Below are 24901 nucleotides of genomic sequence, written 5' to 3'. Positions count from 1 at the left end.
CGAGACGCCAGACACAAGAGGAGAGCGTGCTGTCTGACTCCAAGCCTATGAGCTTGCAGAACAGGCAGGACAAGTCTGCAGTGACAGAAGTCAGACCAGGGGTTGCCTCTGGGGGGTCACCACTGGGTGGGGCAGAGGGAGCCTTCTGGGGAACTGGGAGTGCACCCTGATCTGGGTGGGCTTGCACAGTGTGTGTGTTTGCAGAAATTCATCAAGCTGACACCTAAGATTTGTGAGAGGTGTATATATGTGTGTAGAAGTACAGAGGCATGTGTACTTAAGATTCACACGTGTGTACGTTTCCACCTTGGTCAAGCTGTGCGCCTCGGCCCTGTGATATGTGTAACCTCGTTTGTAAACGCGTTAGGATTCTTAGAACCCACCCCAGACCCGCTGCCGCCTCTGTTGGAGGGGCTCCAACCTCTGCTTCAGGAATTGTTATGATTAGGAGGTTTTGAGAATCATTCTTAGACTGCAACCCTCACGTCCTGTCTGCAAAGGCTGCTCCGAGGACACTCAGGGCGCTTTTTTGAACGCAGTGGCTTTCCCGAACACAGTGGCTTTCCCGCAGAGCTGGCCTCGGCGGGGGGACCCGGCTGTGGCCCCACACTGTGGCCCCTCTCATGGCCCTATGCTTCTGGTTGGCTCTTCATGTTGTTTCTGGTGATTCCAGCCTTTTCAGTAATACTTTGGCCTAATAACTTTGGCACCAAATAGCTTAATGGTTTATTTCCGATTCACCCGTGAGCAACTGTGTTCAGTCCTGGGAATATGATGGTGGGGATTTGGGATCCCCAGATGATGGTAAGAAGAACGGCAGCTGACATCTTTGAGGGCTTACTTTGTGCCCCTCACTGTCCCTGGTGCTTTTTGTGCATTGTCTGTTATACCCCTCACAACACCCATGAGGAGGGTACCGTCGTTCTGGTTTTCAGACGGGGAAAATGGGGAGTGGGGAGGGTAGGCCGCTTGCCCAGGTCACCCAGCTAGGAAGTGGCAGAGGCAGGTGGATCCAAGTCCACGTTCGAACCCAGTGCCTCTCAAACAAGAGCGTGATGGAAGGCCCTGTGGGGCCTCGTAACAGAGTGCTGGGCCTGCCCGCTCATAGCTGTCAGGGCTGGGGTCCAAGAAGGCACACGTCTGACAAGCTCCAGGTGAGGCTGTGTTGCCGGTCCGAGGACCAGACTTTGAGTAAGGAGGCTCCGAACTGCTCAGCTCTGCTGCCTTCCATAGCTGCCTGTAGGGCGGCTGTTGATCGTGGGCTGCCTTTGACCCTTAGTGGGGAGGCAGGGCAGTGGTCAGAGCTCCTAGACTGGCCACCCAAAGGACAGACAGTGGGGACAGGCTGGCTGGTCAGGACTCAGAGAACATATCTGTTGGGCAAGGGCCCGATGCCAAGATTTCGAACTGCAGGCCCAGGGGCTGCAGTTGGTCTATAGAGCGAGTTGATCTAGCGGCCAGCATTTCAAAATCAGGAGATGCAGCGTCAACATCTGTGTTTGCCAGCTTCCCTTGCCGTCGGAAGCTCTCACCATGCTGGGGCTGCATTTCTGCAGGGGCCAGAGGCTGGGGGCTTGGAGAGGGTGCCCGTTCTCCAGTTGGCCCCAGTGTGCCCGGGCCCTCATCACCCGCTTTTCATTGCTGGCTCCCATGAGTGCACAGGCTTTGACATCAGACCTGAGTTCGAATCCCGTCTCTGTGACTTACTGTTGCTGTGTCCTCAGGCAAATTAATCAACCTCTCTGAGCTCTTTTTACTCATCCGCAAAATGAGAAGAATGAGCCCTGCTCTGCAGTGTTGTCTTAATGATTAATTATAGTGGAAATCACTCTGCCTGGTGCTGGCATGTAGTGGAGGTTCAGCCGCAAGTGGCTTTTATGAAATCAGGTTGCTATATAGGGAGAAGAAAACCATGTGTAGCCCTTTGTGGCATCCAGGGATGACGGGGTGACTTTTGATGGCAAAATGGGGCAGGTTTTTTAAAGTAGAGCACTTTTTACCCTCATCCGTGGGTGGTTTGTGAAACTGCCCACGCACCAACTCAGCTGCCCTGCCCCCAGCTCTGTGCTGAACTTTCCAGCAATGAAAGAGCATGTTCAAGGGTTGTTTTCTGTCTGGTGTGGGACGGGTGGTCTGGGCTTTGCTCTGGCATTGCTCTCGAACTTTCTAGTGGCTGCGCCTAGCGGCTGATCTCTTTGCTGGTTAAAGGTCAAGGGGCTCCGTGTTAGCTTGTTGAACCCCAGCTACCCAGCAGCTTGACTGGTTCTGGTCCGTCCACGTGGTCGCCTGCTCCTTACCTGGCTATCTCCGCGGTCTCTCCTCCAGCATGAATTAACCTGTTTTCCTTTGTTTTTTCTCCCTCTAGATTACTTGCTCTCTAATAACTATGTAAATTCTATCATTGTCCATAAGTTTGACTTTTCCGACGAGGAGATCATGGCCTATTATATATCGTTCCTGAAAACCCTTTCGCTGAAACTCAACAACCACACTGTCCATTTCTTTTACAACGAGGTGAGTGACCGCCGGAGGGCGCGTTTGAGTGGGAAGCTCGCCCGCCAGAGCAGCGCCTTCCGTGCCGGCGGCCTTGTGTCTGTTGACAAAGCACTCACACGCCTGCTCCTTCCTGATTTTCATAGCAGCCGTTTGACCTTGGTGCGCTTAGAAAGGATTTTTTTAATTTAATAAGTTACCTCTCTATTTTTAATGTGAAATTCCATTGTGCTACCTGAGAGCATTGTCCTTGGCAGAGAGGGGAGGTGCCCAGAAATTGACCTGGGGTCGTGTTGCCCTGTGGGAAAGACAAACTCCGGTCAGACCCAGCTTTGCTGCCTCCCTGCTGTGGGACCTGAGAGGGGTCCCAGTCCTCTGAGCCTCAGTTTCCCCATCTGAGAAATGGCGATGATCATGCATACCTTGTAGCGTTTTCCAGGGATTGAATTAAAGGGGATGATGTTCTCAAAGCACCTAGTGTGTATTTGGCTCCCTAAAATCGTAGCCGTTGCTCTTCCTTACAGGCTAACGGCCCTGGTATGCCTTGGGAGAATTACTAGCAACTTAAATAAATAAATTGCTGTTATTCTCACAGTTAAAAGGAGCTTGAACAATAAGGTAAATTTATCTCACATACCACAAGGTACAGCTGCCAGCTCTCCTGGGGCCAGTTCGTCCTGTGGCTCATCACGGACCCAGGCTTTTCCATTTTTCTGCTCTACTGACCATAGTTAGCAGCTGTCCCCTGGCTTGACCCCTCATGGTCTCATAATGGTTGCATCAGCTCCAGACATCACATACTCACATGCCACTGCCAAAAAGCCTATTGAGGTCACTTTCTTTCTTGTGTACCTTTGTAATTTCCAAAAAACTCTTCTTTCCCAGAAGCCTCCCTGCAGACTTCCTCTTGTGTCTTAGGGGTCACGCTGTGTCACATTTATTGCAGCACAGTGTGTCTGGGACTTGGGAGTGGCCTGGCTCAGACTCTCATGAGGCTACAGTCATCTGAAGGCTGGATTGGGGTTGGAAGGTCTGCTTCTAGGGTGGATCCCTCACATGGCTGACCGAGCAGTCAGTGCTGGCCATTGGCCGGAGGCCTCGGTTACCTAGGCTTCTCCGGGGCCTGTGTGAGTGTCCTCATGGCTTGGTGGCTGGCATCCCCTAGAACGATTGATCCAGGAGACCCAGGCAAGCGGTAATGCCTTTCATGACCCAGCCTCAGAAGCCACACACTATCACTTCCCCCATGTTCTTTAGGCCACATTGGCCAGGCCTGATTCAGTGTGGGACAGGACGGCACGGTGTGTGAATACAGGAGGTGATGATCACCAGGCCATCTCAGAAGCCAGCGACCACACGGCCGTGTGCTGTTTCTGTCAAGGTGTCTTCTGACTGGTGCTGCACACCCTATATTTGAAGTCAGACCATAGTTCCAAACATAGCCTTTGACTTTGGATAAAATCCATGCAGCTGTTCCCATATTATGTGGCAACAGCGGCTGAACCTTGAATTATTATTATTTTTTTTTTTGGTGAGGAAGATTTGCCCTGAGCTAATATCCATTGCCAATCTTCCTCTTTTTTGGTGTGGAAGATTGGCCCTGAGCTAACATCTTTGCCAGTCCTCCTCTATTTTTTATGTGGGACGCCACCACAGCGTGGCTTGATGAGTGGTGCTAGGTCCACACCTGGGATCCAAACCTGTGAACCCCAGGCCACTGAAGTGGAGCACACAAACTTAACCACTATGCCACTGGGCCTGCCAGAACCTTGATTTTTTTGGTCTAGGTTAGTAGTGGGGAAGAGCTGGTCTTGGAGGGGAAAAATACTGGCTGCCAATCACAAAATATGTGGCAGTTTGAAAAACTGACGTTGTGTAGCCCAGTACCTGATGCTCATGAAACGTGTCCAGGGACCAGATGGACAGTGTTAGCACCCTCCCAGAGGCTCTCCCGGGTGGGAGAAAACCCACCTGCCAAGTTCAGGCCAGAGAGCGGCCAGATTCTCCCTCCACTCAGAGGCAGCTGGGCTTCTCTGCACCTGGCTGGGAGGGCAGAATGCTGGGATTCTGGGGCCAGAGCGATGCTTCCGGAAGAACATCTTGCTGGGCGCCAGAGGAGTGGCAGGAGCCTCACTTTGGGGTGGGCTTGGTTTGCTCTTTTATGCGGGCCCAGACAGTAGCCGCCACTTGTTAAGTGGGCATTTGACTTCTAGTGCTCCCGGTGGTGGTGTTCTTTGAGGACGGCGTCACCTTGCTGGAGGTTACTGGTTGCCTGTTCCCCCTGCCCTCACTGCCTGTGGGTGTCCTCAGAGCCTGATCTGGACCCATGTGGGAAAACTGGCCAGAAGAGGGCAGCAGAGCACACCACTGTGGGGCTCTAGGCCCAGGTCCTGTTGTGCTTTTTTTCTCTTTCATTTCTCTTTCTTTCTTTCTTTCTTTCTTTTCTTTTCTTTTTTTTCGGTGGGGGGGACTGGCCCTGAGCTAACATCCATGCCAGTCTTCCTCTATTTTGTATGTGGGACACCATCACAGCATGGCTTGAGGAGTGGTGTGTAGGTCCATGCCTGGGATCTGAACTCACAATTCCCAGACCTCCAAAGTGGAGCGTGCAAACTTCACCACCACGCCACTGGGCTGGCCCCTGTGTTTTTTCTTATTGCTCTAACAGTGGAGTTCTGAACTGTTTGGGTCTGTTCCAATGATCCCTTTTAAATGTCAGAGATTCCCAAGACCCTCCTCCTCCAGGATAATGTTTAGCCTTTTAGTATTTGCAAATAGAGAAGTAAATAATAGCCAAAAGAAAGTCTGAATGCAGTGAACTTCACACTTGCCCTTGATCGGATGAAGCAGCGTCTAACAGTAACAGCTGCATTTACCGAGTGCTTGTCAGATATCAGACACCGGGCTAAGTGCTGTATCTGAAATAATCTGATTTAACTCTAACAACCATGAAGTGGGAATTATTATCCCCATTTTATAGATGAAGAAGCAGAGGCTTAGAATTATTACGTGACACAGCTAGGATGTGGCAGAACAGATCGGGAGCCCCAGGCTGGCATTGCTGGACCTTTACCATTTCTTCCATGGTCTCACCTCCCCGTCCCTTCCCACGTTCCCCATTGGGAATGGACTGCTGGCTTGAGGTCCACGTGCGTAACATTTTGTCTGTTTTTTTGTCTTTACTGCAGTGTCTGGTAGGATTCAGAAAACTGGGGTGGGGGGCAGCCTGTCTTACGGATTCCTAACTCATTTTTGGTATTTCTTTTGTTTTAGCACACTAATGACTTTGCCCTGTACACAGAAGCCATCAAATTTTTCAATCACCCTGAAAGCATGGTTAGAATTGCTGTAAGAACCATAACTTTGAACGTCTACAAAGGTCAGTTTCCCCGTGAGCTCGCGCCTTATCTGATTTCTAACTTCACAGCTCGTGCTTGCTCTCACGGATCTGTGCATATAGTTCTCCGGAGGTAACAGGGAGCTCATTTATTATGTCCGGGCTTGCATGTCTTGTGGCAGGTTTGTCATCAGTGAACATTTAGCTGGCCCCTTACGTAATTCTTGTACCGCAGCCTTCTCCGCGCACCCTCAGTTCTACACATTAAAGTCTTACTCAGGGCTGCTACACAGAGGTAGTACGTGATGTCCTAAGAGAGGCGCATGTGGGACTCGGAGCGGCCACGTGATAATTAGATAAAGCAAAGTTGTCTTGTAAATGTCAGTAAAAATATGCTTCAACATGGCCAAGGGCGATGTTCTCTTTGAACCGTGTGTGCAAGCATTTCACGTCCAAACAGCAGGGGGCAATGTTGTATTCTCAACCGGCTCTGAAGCCAACAGACGCCTCTGGTCTTTCAAGATGTGCTTAATGCCCAAAACATTGCGTCTGGGTCCCCGGCTCCCTGCCCGCACTGGCACAGAGGCTGGCTGGACCGAGTTCCCGACCTGGCCTTGCCCTCCAGCGCGATGCCTTCTCTGCCTAGTGCCCGGTTACTACCCCCAGGTCCATCACGCTGGAGCTGGGACTCCATTTTCTCAAGGACCAAAGGGCTTTGACCTTCGCTGGTTTGCATGTTGTCACTTGGGAGGACCCCTAATTGGGAGGGGGCGGGCGCTCCTCAGGGCCTCACTGAGTCTAGTTCCGGGATTGTGTTAAACAGCCCTTAGGCGTGTCTTAATTGGCTTAGATATTTTTTTGAAAAAATGTATAGTTGCCAAAATTTAAAAAATTGGCAGAGATTGGGTAGTAATCTGGATTTCTGACCTGAAAATGTAGATTCGACTATTCTGGGCCCACAATCCTGCAGGGCAGGGGTGAGCAGGCGTTGAGAAGCAGCTGCCCTCTTTGGGGCCGAGGCCTGAGCCCCCCCAATGCACACACCAGGCCTGCTGGCTGTGCTCGCAGAGTTGCCAGCCAGCCTGGCGGGCTTCTGAGTTTGCAGCCTGGTCCAGGCTGCAATTCTGCTGCCTCCTGCTCTGTTTTCTCGTGCTCTCCTCTAACCTGTATCTTTCAGTTTAGATGCCTCCTGCCCCAGCTCTCTCTCCCTCTGAGCAACTGTCTCACCTTCCCGGCTCCTCACCCTGTTAACTCTTGTCTGTTTTTGCCTTTCCTTCATGACGATTCCCGTGTTCCTTATTCCAGTGTCATGTAAGTTATTAACTTCTAGTTTTCCGCTTTCTTAACTTATCCTTACATGTAAATGCAGGAAACGTGCTTGAGAATGGTGTAGTTTTCCTGTAGTCTAGCTAAACACAGCTGATAAGGAGGCTCCTAATGCACTATTAATGTTTAGCCCAATTAATTAATTTATTAATTACAAAAATGGCATCAGAACTGCCTTGATGAGTATAGTTTTATGAATAAGCTAACCATTTTCAAGTATTTCCAGGAAAGACAGAAAAGATTGAGATTATAGTAGAGGGCTTTTTCATTGTGGTTTTTTGTTTTTTTTTAATCTCCCACAAGTTATTTTTGGTAGCTTGACTTTTTTTTCTCTTCTTTTGTGAATTTCCTCAGTGGATAACCAGGCCATGCTGCACTACATCCGAGATAAAACTGCTGTTCCTTACTTCTCCAATTTGGTCTGGTTCATCGGGAGCCACGTGATCGAACTTGATAACTGTGTGCAGACTGATGAGGAGTAAGTGACCTCCGGGGGTGCTTCCTGGATAGATAGAGCGGTTACGGGAGAGTTCGTTTCATCGAGGAAGAATAAACGCTTGAACAGGACTAGGCAGAATAGGGACTTCCATACTCGCAAAGGGTCCGCCCACCTGTCTGCTGTTTGTAACAGCGGAAAGTTGGAAACGACTCACATACCTCCCAGAGAGGGATGGCGTGAGTAAATTCAGTACACCCGTAGCCGGGGTGCTGGGCGTAAAATGAACTGTCAGCTCGTGAGTGGGTAGACAAAGTATAGTACCTGCATATCATGGAATAGTATTCAGCAGTAAAAAGGAATGCAGTTCTGACACATGCCACACCGTGGATGACCCTTGAAATCATAATGCTAAGCGAAAGAAGCCGGATGCAAAGGACCACATTCCATCTATACGAAATGCCCAGAACAGGCAAATCCAGAGAAACAGAGTGGATTAGTGGTTTCCTAGTGCGGGAGGAGGGAGCTCGTCGGGGTAAATGGGAAGCAACTGCCTGTGAGTCTAGACAGGGCTTTTTTAGTGGCAGGGGGTAAAACTGTTCTAAAATTGATTGTGATGACGGTCGGACAACTCTGAGTATACTAAAAGCCATTAAATTGCATACTTCAAATGGGTGAATTTTACGATATGTGAATTATATCCCAGCAAATCTGTTTAAAAAAAAAAGATTAGGATGGTGATTTGGGCCCCAGAGTGATGAGTGTTCCAAAGCAGGATTTCTCCCACTCGGCACTATCCATCTTTTGAACTGGGTGGTCTTTTGCTGTGGGGGCTGTCCTGTGCATTGGAGGGTGTTAGCAGCACCCCTGGCCTCCACCCACTAGATGCCAGTAGGACCCTTTTTCCAGTTGGGAATGACCACAGACATCTCCAGACGTTGCCGGATGTCTCCTTTGAGGCAAAATCGCCATCGGTTGAGAACCACTGCCCCAGAATGACAGCTTTGCACAGACCTGGTGAGAGGCACACCTAGGTGGAGTCAGGTCGATAAAGGGACCTGGGAGAGGGGTCTCCTAGGGGGAGGTGGGCTAGAGAGAGAGAATATTAGCTCCGATATTGGGAAAGAAGCAAGGATGGGTAGATGGCAGATCTCACGGAGCATTTGGGAAAATAGGGACCGTATGGATATGAACAGTCATGGATGTGAAACGTGACGAGGCACTTAACTCCAGAAAGAACAAGAGTTTATACGAGGAAGGCCGTGAACTCTTGGGCCTCTCTTTGGCTCCACACTGAGTGGTTGTGACAGTGTCAGCACCAATGGCTGTGACTTTTGGGAGAAGGGGCAGAGCGAATGCAGAGAGCTCTGTCATAGCAGGAGGCCGATACGTAATATCCCAAATGGCTCGATTGTAAAGTAGAGGTCCTCGCAGCTTTCCTAGAAGCAACTAGAAGAGTTAAAAACTGCCTCCTGTGGAGTGTGGGCTGGGCTGGGGCGGCTGGGCCAGGAGCTGCTAGATTTTACTACCAGCTTATCAGGACTATTTAATTTTTAAACCCATCTGCTTATATTACTTTGATAAGATATTTTTTAAACTAAAGCTTTAAAGAGTCAAGTGCTTTAACTATCTTACTAAAGAAAAATTCCCGCAGTATCTTATTGAATGGGGAAAAGATTGCGAAACATCGTATGTAATGTTCTGGGGCTCAGGGGGATGTGAGTTCATAGGTCCTCATCCTCCTACTAGGCTTTACCACATGTATTTGCTATAAATATTTACCAAATATCTTGTTAAAGTATAATAAGGAATTATTATTGGAAATCACATAAAAGGAGCAAAATTGCTCCTGTTTTGACTCATATAGTTAGATGGGTAGATAGGTAACACCTGCATTTGGGATGCGCCCATAGGGAGACATAGAAACATGGAAAAACAGACTATCGGGTCTGAAGTCCCAAAATACTGTCTGTTAGCGGTGGGACTAAAGGAACTAACTTTTTTTGCTTTTATTTTCTTTACTTTTCTGTCTTCTAAAATGACTATTACTTGAGTAATAATCACAATACAAACAGGATGTCTCGCCCTAGCTAGATTGCTCTTAGCAAAAGAGACCTCTTTGGGGGTGGCATTTTAGGGGTTGTTTTAGGGGTCCTGCCCTTGGTGAGTGTGAGGTTGACCCACCCGTGGGGCCCAGCCCCCATGCCTGTTGCATTGAGGCAAGGAGACAGGGCCCTCCTGGGGCTAGGGTGTCGCGGCTATGCACCATGCCCCATGGTCGGGGCCCGTGGGTCAGACACGGCTGCTGAGGCCTGCTTTTCTCTTCAGAACTCCTCTGGAGCATTTTAATTAGCAAGGATTGATTGCTTCATTAATGCCGCTTATCTTGGGAGCCAGGGATCTTGCCACAGCGACTAGTGGCTGCTCCTGAGAAATGACTTGCTAGGGCTTAGCTGGTTTTTGCTTTATTTACTCATTTTGTTTTTGGCTGTGGTGGTGCTGGTGAGTGAGCTGTACTGAGACGCCCAGAGGGTGAGGGACCCCAGGAGTCCCCTAAAGTCGACTGCAGTGGACCTGTCCATTTTCTTTTTGTGTATGCCACCTGTCGGGCCAGGATAGGTGCCTCCTGAGACTGGCTCAAATATTGGTTGTAGGAATGCAGCACCAGTGACCTAAGTCTGGGCCATTGATGCCAGGCCCAAGGGCCCTGAGCCTCGGCTCCCAGGCTGAGGGTGTCATTTTTCCTGGCAGGCACCGGAATCGGGGGAAACTGAGTGACCTGGTGGCCGAGCACCTGGACCACCTGCACTATCTCAATGACATCCTGATCATCAACTGTGAGTTCCTCAACGACGTGCTCACCGACCACCTGCTCAACAGGCTCTTCCTGCCGCTCTACGTGTACTCGCTGGAGAACCAGGACAAGGTGGGCCTGGGGCCTGGCCCCGTTGCTCCCGTGGCTGCGGGCCGTCTTCAGAAGGGGGAACAGTGGGCCCTTTGAATAGGACTGAGCTCTGCAAGGGACCAAGGCTTTGAAGCTGAGCGAGATTCCTTTCAAAGCATGCTGGTTTTCCTTTCCTTCCCTCTTATTTCCTGAGAGGGAGAGATGCAGGGAGAGACTGTGTGTGTAGACTGTGAGAGTGAACGAGAAGAGAATACTGACGTCAGAGGGAAACAGTAAACCTCTGCAGGTTTAGGTTTTAGGTTTCTACGCATCCTTCTCTTGAGGTGTTCTCATCCCTGGTAACTTTTTCTGACAGTGGCCAGCACTAATTGACTTGGAGAAGAGCCAGCCACAAAGCGTGCACAGAATGGACGGGGAGGGTCGGAGTGCACTTGGGAAAAGATCCCAGGGCCATGATTGTCCGCAGTTAGCAGCCTCCGATCCCTTGTGGGGACAGTGCCTGTTCACATGCACATCCTTGGGTACCCTCCCCCTGTTCTCCGGGATTCTGGCTCCGTGGGTCTAGGGTCGACCAGGAATCTGCATCTTTAACCTGCCCGCAGGTGATTCTGAGCTGGTGGTCTTGGATTCCCCCATGAGAACTGCCACTTTGGGGAGGGGAGACCCTCGCCCAGCCCCTCCCAGGGTTAAGGGGTAGAGGCCTTGGCAGGAAGCAGGACAGCCCAGCTGGTTTCTGCCTCTGCAGATGTGTCCCAAGGGGATGGAGCTTTCTTTTTGGAGATGGAGCATGGAGATTATCACTAAAAATAAGTAAGTGGAAGAAAATTGCAACCCTAACTAAATCTGCCAGAGGCAGCTCTGGGGGGCAGCGAGAAAGCATGGGAACTGGAGTTTTCAGACCCGGCTGCAAATTCTGCCTCTTGCCTTTCCTCACTTTGCGACCTTGGACAAGGCAGTTAACCTCCCTGAGCGAAATGAGGGTCCTCAAGATCCTCACAGGGTTGGTGGGAGATGGAGCTCTCTGAAGCTCGGCACAAACGAGGGGCTTCTCTGAGGCCAGGGCGCCCCGGCCTCTCCCTGGCGGCTGCCGGGAAAGCTGTTCCTGAGAACAGGCCTCCGGGGGCCTCTCCTGCCCGGCTCTCCGCGCCCCAGCTGGGGGAAATTAACATTCTCGGTAATTTAAGGAGCTGGTTCTGCGGGGGCCAGACTCTAATCCGTGACTAATGGTGAAAGATTTCTCAGGTGGAGAAATAGTGCCCTCGCAGATGGCATGAGCGGGATTTGGTTGCGAATTTATTTTGCAGAGTGGACTTTTGACTAGCACCAGGAAAGGACAGCCTTGGGGTCATGGAGGAAGTCCGGGGACAGGGCGCCTCTCTTTCAGACAGAAGCCTTTGGCGTCATGTATCTTGTGCCACTCACGTGTGTGACCCGGACTTCTCTCTCTCTTTCCCCTCGGCCTTCGCTAGGGAGGAGAAAGACCGAAGATCAGCCTGCCCGTTTCTCTCTATCTCCTGTCGCAGGTATGTCTGATCGTGCCGGCATGACCCCACTGCATCTGGGGGTCCATGGAGCGCTGCCACCTGTCCAGAATTTCCCAGGCCAGCTCTCCATGTCTTCTCTCTCTGTGTCCCCATCTTGAAATAAAATAACAAGAAAAGGAGAGGGGATTCTATTTTCCAGACACTGCATCGAGGTGCTGTGTGTCTTCTTCGTGGCAGTGGCTGGAAATTTAAGGCAAAATAAAAAATAAATCAAACCCACCAGGTATGTAGTTGATTTTTACCATGGGGACTGTGGTTTCCAAAACAACCAGGGAGTGTTTTCAATACCCTGGAGATGTGGCCTGCATGGGTCTTATTGACGGCATTTTGAAATAAGCCCCAGACTGCAGGACTCGCTGTGAGCGTAGACACAGCAACCTTGGGTTAACAACCTTCCACTAACGAGGCGGTTTTTAAAGGCTTTCTTCATGATTCTGCTTCCCAGATTACCTTCTGGAAGGTATCTCGTAGCAACCTCAGTTCCAGGATTTGTGTCTTGAGCCAATTTGTCTGCCTCCCCTCTTAAACAAGTGTATTTCCTTCTCGTAATTATGTAATATTTACAAGAAGGGAAAAACTCCATGGTGACCCAGTTACATAACTTTAAAAATATTTTTATTACTAGCAGTCCAGACTCTCAGGCCATCTCTCTAGACTGTCAAGTCGTCAGACGTTTGAGCAGAGCACTGTTCCCACTCCTGCAATGGCGCAGGTATTTATTTGCTTTGCTGAGAGAATGTCCTTCTAACTTGGTCCCTGGGCTGTTTCAAGTTTGAGGTGGGGCTGTCTCCGGTTGGCCTGAAGAGAGATGCAGACCTGGCCTCCTCTCAGCGGCAGGGCAGTCGGGATCCGCATGGGGCCTGCTCACTGTCCGCCCTCAGGCCTGTGTCATGGGGGCTCTGCTTGCTCAGGAGCGCTGCCCTGCTGCCTATGCCTTCTGAATGCCCCTCTGTGCAACGGAGCACGTTGCAAACCTCAGCGTCTCCTGGCACCTTTCTCTGCCGCCTCGTTAGAAATCCGACAGCATCTCCTGCTCGGGACTGTGGGAGTCTGGCAGGACTTGACCAGGCCAGATGCTCAGCCACAGGAATCCCGTGGCACACAGCCTCAGGACCCTGCAGCTGTTGGAGTGATGCACAGGCAGTGTCCTCGAGGAGCACGGCTGCCCACCCCCACAGCTGGCATGTTAATGGAGAGGGGTCAGGCCACACCTTTTCTCTGAGAACCCCTTTTCTCCTGTTTTCTTAGTGAAGGAGCAGCAGCTCTGGCCCCTAATTACTTGTTTCAGTATCACGCAAAAAGCATAGCTTCTAATCTGGGGTTCCTCGGCTTGAGTAACGGAGTCCTCCGTTCCCCCACCTGTTCATTTAGCGTCATCATAATTTTGCCTAAATGTGTGGAAACCTTGAGTCCCGTGTCCGTAAGCATCCTTATAAATTATTTTACAAGCACAGCTACAAAACCAAGAAGATTCACATTAACAGCATTAATTTAGTGTGAGAGGGCATGCCGTCCTGCCGAAACTAAATGGCCACTCACAACGAGAGTGTGGCGCAGACAGGATGTCCCAGCTTTGAGTCCGGTCTGCGCACGTTTCCACGTACCGTGTGATGACTGGCCCTCCCCCACTTCTGTCCATCCAGAGCTCAGAAAGGACTGGGCACTGTGTCCACAGGCGGGAGTCGGTGGCCTTCGTCTTGTGGGCCTTAATAGGTCCTCAGTGAATGTTTGCGAACTCAGTGAAGCATGGATAAATGATCAGTTAGGGTCACATTCAAACCAGGTGCCCAACAGACATTTGTGGAATGAATGAACTCAGTGACTGGGGTTTTGTTTTGTTTTTGGAGAAGTGCGACAGTAATTTGGCCATGATGAAGGTGAGAAAAATCCTCATTGTCATCATCATCATCATCATCATCATCGCTAGCATTTGAATGCCTGCCACAGCCCTGGACGTGGGTTAACTCGTTTGCTCATACTATGTAGTCTCTCTGATAGTCACTGTGCAGTGTTTTAAAAACAGATGTGCCTTTTTTTTTTAGGTAGGTACCACATTTGGCTATTCTGCCTGTACCTTTAATCTGAATTGTATTTATTTTTTTGGACAATATATTCACCCTATTCAAACAGTACAAAACGACATACAGGGAAAAGTCTCCTCTTACCCCTGTCCCCCAGGCACCCAGACCCACTGCCCAGAGGCAGGCAGTGTTTCAGTTTCTGCCTTTACTTTTTTAATTTACAACATTGATTTTTTTAATAAAAAATTTTCTTAAGTTAAAAAGTTCAAACAGGTGAAAACCAAGTTTCCTTTCTACTTTTGTTTTCAGTCTCCTGATTTCTATCCCCAGAGACAACTGTAGTTAGAGGGTTTTCCTGTGTCCCTCCAGAGAGTTCTCTGCTGGGGCTTCTCAGCTGGGGACAATTTCACCCACCCCAGGGGATGCTGGGCAATGTCTGGAGACATTTTTGGTAGTCATGACTGGGGGAGGGAGTGCTACTGGCATCTGGTGCGTAGAGGCCAGAGATGCTGCCCAATATCCTGCAGCGACAGGACGGCCCCCACAACACAGAATTATGGCCCGACTATAGTGCCAAAGTGTAGAAGCTTTTCCATATGTGCATAAGCAAATACAAATGTGCACACGCTCCCTTTTTATATACAGATGGCAGATCCATGCTATGCTACACCCACGTTGCCTTTGCATTTTAAAACAAAGTAGCAGGTGTGCCTCAACCTGCTTGGCCAGGCCATTTTGAATACCCTGAACCCTAAAGCTGGTCCACTGAGCATTGGGCAACAGGGTGGGGTGGCAGGGACGTCCCGGACAGCCCAGCGCCTGCTGAGTTTACATCCTGGCACGACTAGGTCGGTCTCTGGCTCGTGTGGCTTTTCTTCCCCACAGTTTCCACACCTACCTGTGCTGCCATGGAATCCTAGTGTGCTGACACCCACCACCGGGGTCAGAGGTCATTCCAGGGATGGAATCTGTGCAGCCGACCCTTTGCCAAGTCCTTGATTGGAACAAGATTCTCGGGCCCCTTCCCGCGTAACTAAAGGATTGGGCGGGTGCCCTCTGGTCTCGTCATAATCGAATCTGACACGAGAATGCCTGTGGACAGGGAGGAGTGTGCTGGTGTGGCTGCTCCTTTCCCGAGTTGCTCCCCTTCGGCTGGACTTGGCTTCGCCCCACCATGAGGGACGGTCTCACTTTACTGCACTTCCTTCCACTGAGGAGCAGCCAGCCAACTAGGCAATAGTCGGAATGAAGAAAGGGCCAGCCCTCAAAGGAGAAGAGTGTGACTGGTTTCTCCTAAATGTGACCTGTTCTTCGTCACAGGGATTGCTGCGTCATCCAGGGCCTTGCAGCCCAGCCGAGCTGTTTCAGATCGAGGGGGGAAGAGGTTGAAAGACTACACACGTCTCTTCTTTCTCACCAGGTCTTCCTAATTATACATCACGCGCCCCTGGTGAACTCGTTAGCTGAGGTCATCCTGAATGGGGATCTGTCTGAGATGTACGCGAAGACTGAACAGGACGTTCAGAGAAGTTGTGTAAGTCATTCGCATGGGGGCTGTTTTGAGACATTGATAAGAGGCCGTTGCTCGTTTTGTTATTGTGTGTGTTTCTCTAAAACCAGAAACCAACATTCTGGTTATACAGCAACAATGATGCAGAAGCTGGTCTGGGATTCAGGGAACCTAATCAGAGTCTTGAAATGCATACCGAGGAAAATCTAGGTTGGGTACTAAGTGGATTTGATTGATCGTATGTTAGTAAACATGGATTTCTACTGCTCTGGGCCTCAGATTGCGTATCTGTGAGACACTATTATTGGGACAGAATGAGAGAATACCTCATCTAAGACACAGATATCTACAGAGGCTGGACAGGGAACTTGTATGAATGATGCAGGCCCCAGGGGAGAGCAGTAGGGAGTGGTGGGGACTGTGGCAAATTGGAAGGTGTATGTGTCCTCTGTGAGCAGCTGCCATCCCACCTCTGCCTGTAGTTGCTCTGTAGGAGTATGGATGCAATATTGCCTGATTTTCTCATGTTTCCAGAAAACCTGGAAATCTGCATTTTGGTGCAAAATCTCCCCAGTTATCCCTGTACTGTCATCTAAATAGAGCATGTTTGTGGTTTGCAGGAGCCTTGAAGTTGCGTTTTGTGCTCTGCTAGAGGAAAACACCTGAGACCAGTGTTGAACATTCTCCTGAACCTTTCCAAGCTGGGCCTTTGTCTCTTGCCAGCCTTCCCTTCTCCATCCTGCTCACGTGTGCTGAGCTCCAGGCTGCCTTAGTCCTGGTACAGCTCGTTCTTTCCCCAGTATGCCCTGGGTTTCCACCTCCATGCCTGTGCCCTTACCATACCCACAGCCTGGAAGGCCCTTGCTCCTGGCTCCCTCTTATCGGAGATCTTACTTGCTGTAGGCTGCTGGTGGCAGGTGTCTTGTATGCCATTGCATCTGCTGCAGCACAGGCTTGGCAGTTCATGTCGAGGTGAGCACAGTGTTTGACACAAAGGCTGTTTCATGAGGGCCCTGGCTCTGCAGCCAGGTTCTCAGGCAGTAGGCACACAGGTGAAAGGGCTGGGCTTGCCCTTGGCAGTGGCCTCTGCTGCTATATCTGAGTGAGTGGGCGGAGTGTGATCCCGAAGCATGAAAGGCCGGAACTGCATGGAGTACGATTACGAGAGTGCCCTGTCCTTCTGGTTTTTCTGGCATGCGGTGGCTTGGCCAGGCCGTTTGAGGGAGCATTGGAGCCTTTGAAAAGGTTTCCAGAAACTTTCTGTCCTTGGTGGTGGTGGCATTAGTTCAGCTGAATTGCTCAGGGCCTTTTCACGGCGTTTGTGTGGCCCATCCTTTTTTGATTCATTCAACAAGTATTTATTAGGCCCTTTCTTGGGATCAGGCATTGTGCTAGCTCTAGGGGTGTACAAAACCCCAAACAGTCTCTGTCGCATTGGAGCTTTCCAGTCCAGTCCAGGAGAGAGAGCTGTTGATCAGATAGACAACTGAGTGTACCGTCTGAAGTCCTGGACGTGCTCTGAGGGGAGGAGTAGTGTGTGGTGAGAGGGTTTAACTAGAGGTGACGGAGTGACAAGTGTCAAACAGGAGAGACACCCCTAATGGTCCATGTCATGACAACATATGGTCCAGAAAATGTGGGCTGACTTGGCATTTATGGAGCCAGAGATGCTCTTTTGCAACTTTCTTAAACTAGCTTTTGCTGAGTGAAGGCAAGTAATGGAATGCTGAGTCAGCCGGCCCGGTCAGAGCTGCTGAGGACCCCAGCAGCCAGCGGGTCACCCTGGGCAAGTTATTGCCCCCATTTCGGAAAGTGGGAGAGCAAGCCCTATTGCAGAGGGCTGTGGTGGGGGGATGGGGAGAAAAGAGATTTAAAGTGCCCATCAAGTGCCTTATAGGTTGCAGTCTGGCCCTCAGAGCTGTTTGGTTTGCTCTTCAAAGTGTTTAAAAGAAAATTTTATGAATTACCAACTGTGAAATTTAGGAAGGTTCGCATAAAAATCTGGATTTCAGGCTTGTCTTGAGCAGTGGGAAGATCTGGTGCCATGGTGTGCGTGTTCCTGCAGGAGGCTTCTCAGAGGCTGCCCCCAGCAGCTGGGGTGTCGCTGCCCTCACATCCGCCCAGGCCCCACCCAACCTGCTGCTGGCTCCTGCTGCGTTGATACTCATGACAAGTTGGAATGTGTTAGGTCCCTGTGGCTCTCTTTTGTTGCATGATTCCAGACCCCCAAATGGTGTTAAGGCTTCGTCACAGAATGTCATCCCTCCTGCTGAGGTTAGACTTCAGGTTCCACGAGATGAACCCAGAGATCGGCGGGGCACTGGGTTTTTTCCATTGAAATTGATTGGCATGCAGTGGCAAGAAATAACACAGAGCGATCCCCGTACCCTTTCCCTGCTTTTCCCCCAGTGGTAACATCTTGCAGAACTCTAGTCCAGTAGCACAAGCAGGATATTGACAGTGATACGTGGGGTTTGCAATCTGAGCAAAAGCAAATTGCAGCGACTTACTGGCAACCTCTCAGCTTAGCATCCCCACTTTAGTTGAACGCTCTCATCAGAGGCAGCGTTTAGGAGATCCTTTCTTTGTCCTGATGGCCTCCTCTTGGGATGAAGTTCCCGCCTCCATTGTGATAGACACAGCCGCTCGTCGTGGTGGACGCCTGAACTGAAAATGAGATTCTTTTGAGCATGGAAGGCATTGCTCGCCCAAGTGAAAGTGTCAGCTTTCTACTTCCGGTTATTACCTTTCCCCGATGCGAAAGCGAAGTTTGTTGCATTCTGACGACTACAGTTGAAATTCGGGAAGAGTGGAGGAGCATCTCGTTTATGGCTTGTTTGACAATAGTCCTGGGAAGGTTTACCTTCCTTCCCTCTGAGCAAGAACAGTCTCCTATTGTTTCCTGCCTAACTCGGATGTGGTTTGATCATACTTGTTTTAAGTTCTTGGTCTTTTTTAACCTACTTTCTCCTTCCCGTAATTTGTAGATAAGTTACTGGTATTGCTTCATTTTACCAGCAGACCTTTCATAAAACCAAACCAAAATTGAAGAGAGAGAAGCGGAGGGGAGAGCAGAGTTATTTGAAAAGTCTGTAATTTAGGGTTAGGTTTAAAACACATAAGCATGGTTAGATAAATGTCTAATTGAAATTCATCTGTGCATTAAAATCATATGGTTCCTGCCAGGGTGTAGTTCTTGCTATAATTCTAATGCAGAGCAGATTGTGTTTCTCGTCGGGGAAAAGAGAGTAAGAGAACACTAATTCTGAAACTGCTAACATCTCATTCTTTTGCAAAGAGAACATATAGATTAGATTATGGGATATGCATCATTACCTGTAGGTACTTTTTTTAAAAAGGGGCTTTTTTCATCCTGGGTTTGTGTGGAATAGTTTCCTTAGTTTTTGCATTCGTTCATCCATTCCTTCAGCAGGGATGCAGGGGTGCACAGGAAGGAGACGACCCTGCCCTCCCTGGGCTTCCCATCCCCTCTGAGGACAGGGCACTGTGCCTTAGAGATGCCTGCATCGCCTGGGCCATCCTGGGGCTTGCCAGAGATGCTCAGGGGGCACTCACTGCAGGAGTGAATGACTCGGGTGAACCAGTGGCAGGGTCACAAGGGCCCTCGTGATGTTCCTAATGACTCTCAGAACAGAAATAGCCTCAGGGCCTGACCCTCACATGCCCCCTTCTCTGCACAGAGCCAGGCTTGGGGGAAGGCGTGCTAGAGTGGGTTGCTTTTGCTGCTCTTCCACTTTCCGCCTTAAGAGGCAATCGAGTGGAGTGGATTCTGGAGCCACACTGCTCGAGCTCCTCAAATCCTGGCTCATCTTACCAGGTGTGTCCACCTCTCAGGACCTCAGTTTCCTCACCTCTGCAATTAGAATAACAAACATGGGTTTGCGAAGAGGACTAAATGCAGTGTCAAGTGTGTATTCCAAGGCCCAGCACACATCAAGGCCTAGACGTTAGATATTAGCATTGTAATGATCTTAGCTTCCGAGGCTGCCAAACAACCGGGTGTTCCCTACTGGGGACCTCCCTTCTGGGAATGATTGACATAGAGGCACACTTTGTGCAGCCCTTTGGGAGGCGCCTTGTTGCCAGACACAAAGGCGCAGAGGGCCCAGTATTAGCAACGGTGACGACGACGACGACGACAGCACTAAAGTAAACGTGGCAAGTTAGTCGCAGTGGGCTGAGCCTTCATGTGCATTCTGAGCCCTTCAGCTCAGTCAGCCCCAGGTTCAATGTCTGGAAAGTGCTCATACTTAATGAGCTAATGCGCATTCACATGGTCGGCTGGCTGTGAATTCAGAACAGGACTCAGTCCTGGGGGCCAGATAGGTTTGTTAGTCTCAAAATGAGGACGTCCACCATCTCTCTATAGGCTCCACTTCAGCCAATTGGGATAGTCTCCAGAAGATTCTCTGGGGATCCAGAAGAGTGAGCACTCACCTAAAGTGTTGGCTGCCACTTCTCTATGTGACACCTGTCCTTTTTGGGAGCTGGACCCTCTGCCAGCGGAACGTTCAGCCAGGACATGGCATGTGGACCTGCAGCTGAGAAAAGAGCAGCCTGGCTTCTCTGGATCGTTTGCAGAATCAGAGCATTAATCGTTGGCTGGGGTCCCCTGGTCACTGCTCAGGGCTCTCTTTCCAACCAGGCTGGAACCAGACAGTGGCTCAGCCTCCCGAGCATTGAATGCCTCTGGCAGGATAGCCCCCCTCGCAGCCTGGATTCGAGTCCCCGCATCTTTCAGTGACCCTGACCTTACGTGTGACCCTGGGTTAATCAGTGCTGGTTCTGAAGCACACACGTTCTTCTTCCTGAGAGTGGAAACAGGCTCTGGGAGAGGGTTGACTGTGAACACCGAAGGAAAAAGATAAACTACTATAAATCAAGTGCCTTAACTGGCACTGCTGCAGACATTCCCACGAAAGAATTAGAGCCCGTTGTGTCTTCTCCCCGTCTGCCGGGCCCTGGTGGTCTGTCCCGTAATCCCTCAACAGACTCGCAGCTCCAAGGCGCCCTTACTGCCTGCAGAAGTGTTGAGTGTGGCAGCACGGGTCCACGTGTAGGAGGATCTGACAGAATCAAAGAGAATCCAAAGGGCAACCTGTTCCACGTGTCAAGTAGGGTGTTGTAGACGAGAGACGGCTCAGAGGCAGTTGCCTCTCCCCTTCTCCTGTGTGCAAGGTGGCGACAACTGACACAAGTCCTGTGGCATGGAGGCTCTCGGAGGAGCAGCCTCTAGGCAGGGCTGCAGGTGACTGGACCTGATGGCTCAGGGGTGCTGGTCCTGGTCCAGGAGCCAGAGGAGGCCCAGGGGTTCTCGGAACGGCCACATCCTGGAGGAGCCAACAGAGAAAACCAGAGTGGGCAAAGCGGGGGTGGGGTGGGGTGGAGAAGGCTCTGTGACTCAGACTCAAGCTGGCGTTTCTGTGTCTGCCCGGCAGCGTGACACAGAGTGGGCTGTGGTGGCCACAAGGCCAGAGACGGCTCCATGGGGTGAGGTGGTGTCACGCCCCCGCTGAATGGGGACCTTCCCGAGTCTGTGTTGAGCCATGGCTGACTTCTTCCAGGTTTCTGCAAAAATCAGGAAACTCAGGAGTGGGAACAGAAACATGCAGAACCTTCCACTCCTGCGGTCTCTGCCCTGGGACTTGGTTAGTTTTCATCAGCAGCCTGGCCCTTCAGGCATTTGAGTTTTTTGACCAGACTCGGAGTTCCTTGAAACTGGGTCAGAATTATTCATTCATCTATTCAACAAGTTTTTATTGGGCATGTACCAGGCACTGTTCTCGGCACTGGAGATGCTCCAGGGAGCAAAACAAAGACCCCTGACCCCAGGAGCTTCTCTTGTGGTGGGAAAAGAGAGAGGGACAATAAAACTGTTAGCAAACAGTAGAGCCTGTTAGTGTGAGAGGTGCTCTAGACAGCAGCAGTAGCGAGCAGAGAAGAGGGAGGGGCAGGGCTCCACAGCGTGGCCAAGGTGGGCCTCCTTGGGAAGGTGACATTGGGGCACAGACTTGAAGGAAGTGAGGGAGCGAGTCATACAGCTATCTGGAGGAAGAGCGTTTGGGCCAGAAGGAACAGGCAGTGCAAAGGCCCTGGTGTGTTGGAGGAACAGCAAGGAGCAGCATGGCGAGGCGGAGCGTTGTGGGAAATGAAGTCAGGGAGGGCCCGAGGGTCTGCAGCCTGTGGCACCCTGTGGGCCATTGGAGGCCTCAGGAGTTTACACTGAGAGAAATGGGAACAGCCTAACCTTCGCGTCCCCAGTGTTTAGCACGGTTCCTGCAGTAAACATTGATTGTCTTGAAATAACACATCTCAAGAGGGAATCAAGCCCCGTATCTCTAACGAGCCACGGAAATCCAGTCTTGGTCAGTGCCAGTCTGCGAACCGGGATGTGCGGTTTTGCTCACGGGGGCTTCACTTGGCAGGAGCTGGGGGCCGCACATGGGCGAGAAGGGGCCAGTCTGTTTACTCCCCTCTCTGGGCACTCCAGCAGTTTAACGACTGTGGGCCAGGAGGGGAGGCGTGAGTCACTCGTTCCCGATGGGGGACAGTGAGCGTGGCGCGTGGGTATCACCCTCATCCCAGGAGACAGTGGGGTTCCCCAGTGAGTTCTGCGGTCCTGGCTGGCCTGAGGCTGACTGCCCGCTGGCCACTTGCTGCATTGCTCACGTCCTAACCCCAGGGGACCCTCCTGGGAACCTCCAGCCAAGCGTGGGGACAGATTCTGGGAAGCTTCGTGAGCAAAGAAAGAGAAACAACATTCGAGGGCTTCGTTCACTCAGGCAGTGTGCTCTGGGGGACTTGTGGACTCTGGCTGGGGCCCCCTTATGAGGGCAGTGCCCATTCACTGTGAGCTTACTGGCTTGCTCCCTCTCCCCTCACCCTCCCACGAGTACTTGTGGAGCACCACAGATTCCAGGCAGGTGCTGTGCTGGCCACAGAGAATACAGATCGAACAAGACAGACATGGTCCTCTCCTGACGATCTGGTGGGGAGAGACACAGGAAACCAGCTCATCAACACAGATGGAGATTTGGACCTGGGAAGAAATACGAAACAGCCTTGGGAGACGATGGGGAAGGAAGCCGTCCCTGAGGAGCTGACATTGGGTTTGAGGCCTGAAGACTGAGGCGCTCGCCCTCCTGAGAGAGGGGGTGGGGGGGCGAGGGCCACGATGGTCCAGGTATGGAGAATGGTGAGTCACAGAGCTCCGCGTGTCTGGGATCAGAAGAGAGGCCAGGATGCAGGAAACGTACGGGGTCGGTGCGAGAGGGGAGCATTTTCGTTTCGCAGAAGAGGAACATGCTCGTTCATCTCATTTCACATCTCGATAAGGCTTACAATAACCCAAAGAGTGAGGTAGTATTATCGTCACATTCTCCGCATGAGGAAGCTGACACTGCCAGAGGTTAAGAGGTCATTCTCTTGTCACCCTCCTGTTGGGGGTTGCAGGCGTCCAGCCCCAAATCCCCATGCTGTTTCTGTTTCACGCCCTTAGGTCACCGTCTGCAATGATAGTCACTTCCAGGTTAGCATGAGATGTAGGGGAGTGTCATGTTCCGGACTGAATGTTTTGTTAATGGAGAGCCACCAATATTTCACAACTAATTACTTTTTTTTAGAGAACAAAACATAGTAAAATACTCCTCCTAAAGAAATACCAAGTAAATGCTTGGTACGCCATTGTTTAATGAAAGAGTATGAGGTATTTCATTTTGCGTAAGCGTCAGACATACCTCTTCCATCGTAAATATCTTGTAATTAAATTGGTCCCACAAGCATCCAGTGGCTCTTGATTGAATTCCAGACACAGCATGGAGGGGGACAGACCAAGCAATGCTAGTCTTGAGGAGGACAGAGAAGATGATGTGGGTGAAGAAGGCCAGGGGGATGCGGCTGGTCTCCCACAGACCAAGCAACACCCCAGAGGTTGCTTTCTGCGAAGGCACAGCACTGTCTCGGTGTGACCTGCTGTCCCTCCCAAAGTCGGTGTGCTGAGCGGGTGTGCAGTGCCAGTCCTCCACGCCCCAAGATTGTTCCGATTCCAGAGAAATGGATGTTTCTTCGCTTCCTGCCTCTGCAGCTGCAAGGCTGCCTGATAATTGGCCAGTTCATGGAGAAGAGTGCATGCTCCTCTTGTCAATGGAAGCGGCCTGTGTGCCCCCTCCGTAGGTTCCCCTTCCCCATCCGATTTGTCAGCGTCCGCCTGTCGCCTCCCTGCTGTGGGCGCAGTCGAGCGTTCTGGATGTGTGCTCAGGCCTCGGCTCGGGGGCCCACATTACTCATGCTTTGGCATGTAACACATGCGTCCATACATCACCCTGAGTCTACTCTGGCTGACGCAGGCTTGCTGATCACCTCGTTCTGGAACGAGAGTAGGCTCGCTCCGCAGCAATTACCCGGCCTCCCTTCACAGCCAGCTGCAGAGCCACTCGCGGCAGTGCCATTGGTTCTCCTTGGTGTCACCCTGGGCCACCGTGACCCCCTGTGGCATGTGGTCTCTGTGTGTATGAGCCAGAAGTGGGAAGTAATTACACGTTGTGGTTGGCCGTAATCGTCGTCAGAGGCCCGCCCGGTGAGTGATGTGTAAACCCTCCTGAGCTTTTGCTCCATGGGGCTACCTGCTTCTCCGATTAGTGTGATCTGGGCGCGGCAGGGCCTCACCATCAATCCTCCCGGGGCTGGCCCCACCTTGGGAGGCTCGGCGAGCGCTTGTGGAAGGGCGTCACTGTTGGAGCCGTGCAGCAGAACGGTTGAGCACGTGGGCACTGAGGCTAGACTTCCTGGGTTTAAGCCCTGGCACTGCCTCTTGCCAGCAGGTGACCCTGGGCCGGTCCCTCTGCAGCTTCCTTCCCCGTTTGGTCATCTGGGGGATAAAGTGAGTCAATGTAGATAACGTGTTCAGAGCTGTGCTGGGCACATTTCAAATGCTCGCTGGGTATTTGTGATGATTGTTACTACCTGGAAAAAATAACAGGAACGTGTGCTCGCCCTTGGCGCCTCACAGCAGCCCTGTGTAGGAAGTGCTAATCTGAGGCCTATTTGATGCATGGGGAAACTGAGGCCCGGAGAGGAGAAGGGAGTGAGCAGCTCAGCCAGGACTCAATCCCGGGCCAGTGGGACACCGAGCCTGGGCTGGGGCTGCTCCAGTGTCCCCGTGCATCCCCCTCTGCCTTCGCTGTAGACCCTGCCAGTCCAGCCCTGAGGCTGGAGTGGGGAAAGGCTGGCCAGGGGCCCAGGAGCCCTTTTGGGAGGCCAAGACTAGCCTGCTCCCAAACCAGAAAGCCAGTGCACGTGAGTTGCTAGGC

General features: G+C 51.2%; 1 protein-coding gene across 13 annotated transcripts in view; it reads left to right on the top strand.

Annotated features, from left to right (window-relative positions):
• Positions 1-24901, top strand: part of CLEC16A (C-type lectin domain containing 16A) — a 200216-nt gene that overhangs the window by 19285 nt on the left and 156030 nt on the right. For 8 of the 13 annotated variants that reach the window (XM_001490219.7, XM_070231018.1, XM_070231016.1 and 5 more), the window contains 6 exons: positions 2366-2514; positions 5767-5872; positions 7511-7634; positions 10344-10518; positions 11967-12020; positions 15483-15596. In XM_001490219.7, coding sequence (XP_001490269.3) covers positions 2366-2514; positions 5767-5872; positions 7511-7634; positions 10344-10518; positions 11967-12020; positions 15483-15596 — 722 coding nt within the window. The remainder of the gene's footprint in view (positions 1-2365; positions 2515-5766; positions 5873-7510; positions 7635-10343; positions 10519-11966; positions 12021-15482; positions 15597-24901) is intronic. The other 5 variants (XM_070231014.1, XM_070231022.1, XM_070231013.1 and 2 more) reach the window with 1 other exon arrangement.

This window comes from Equus caballus, chromosome 13 (genome assembly GCF_041296265.1).
Source record: "Equus caballus isolate H_3958 breed thoroughbred chromosome 13, TB-T2T, whole genome shotgun sequence".
Classification (NCBI taxonomy): domain Eukaryota; kingdom Metazoa; phylum Chordata; class Mammalia; order Perissodactyla; family Equidae; genus Equus; species Equus caballus.
Note: the sequence above shows the minus strand (reverse complement) of the source record. Positions and strands in the feature narration are given on the sequence as shown.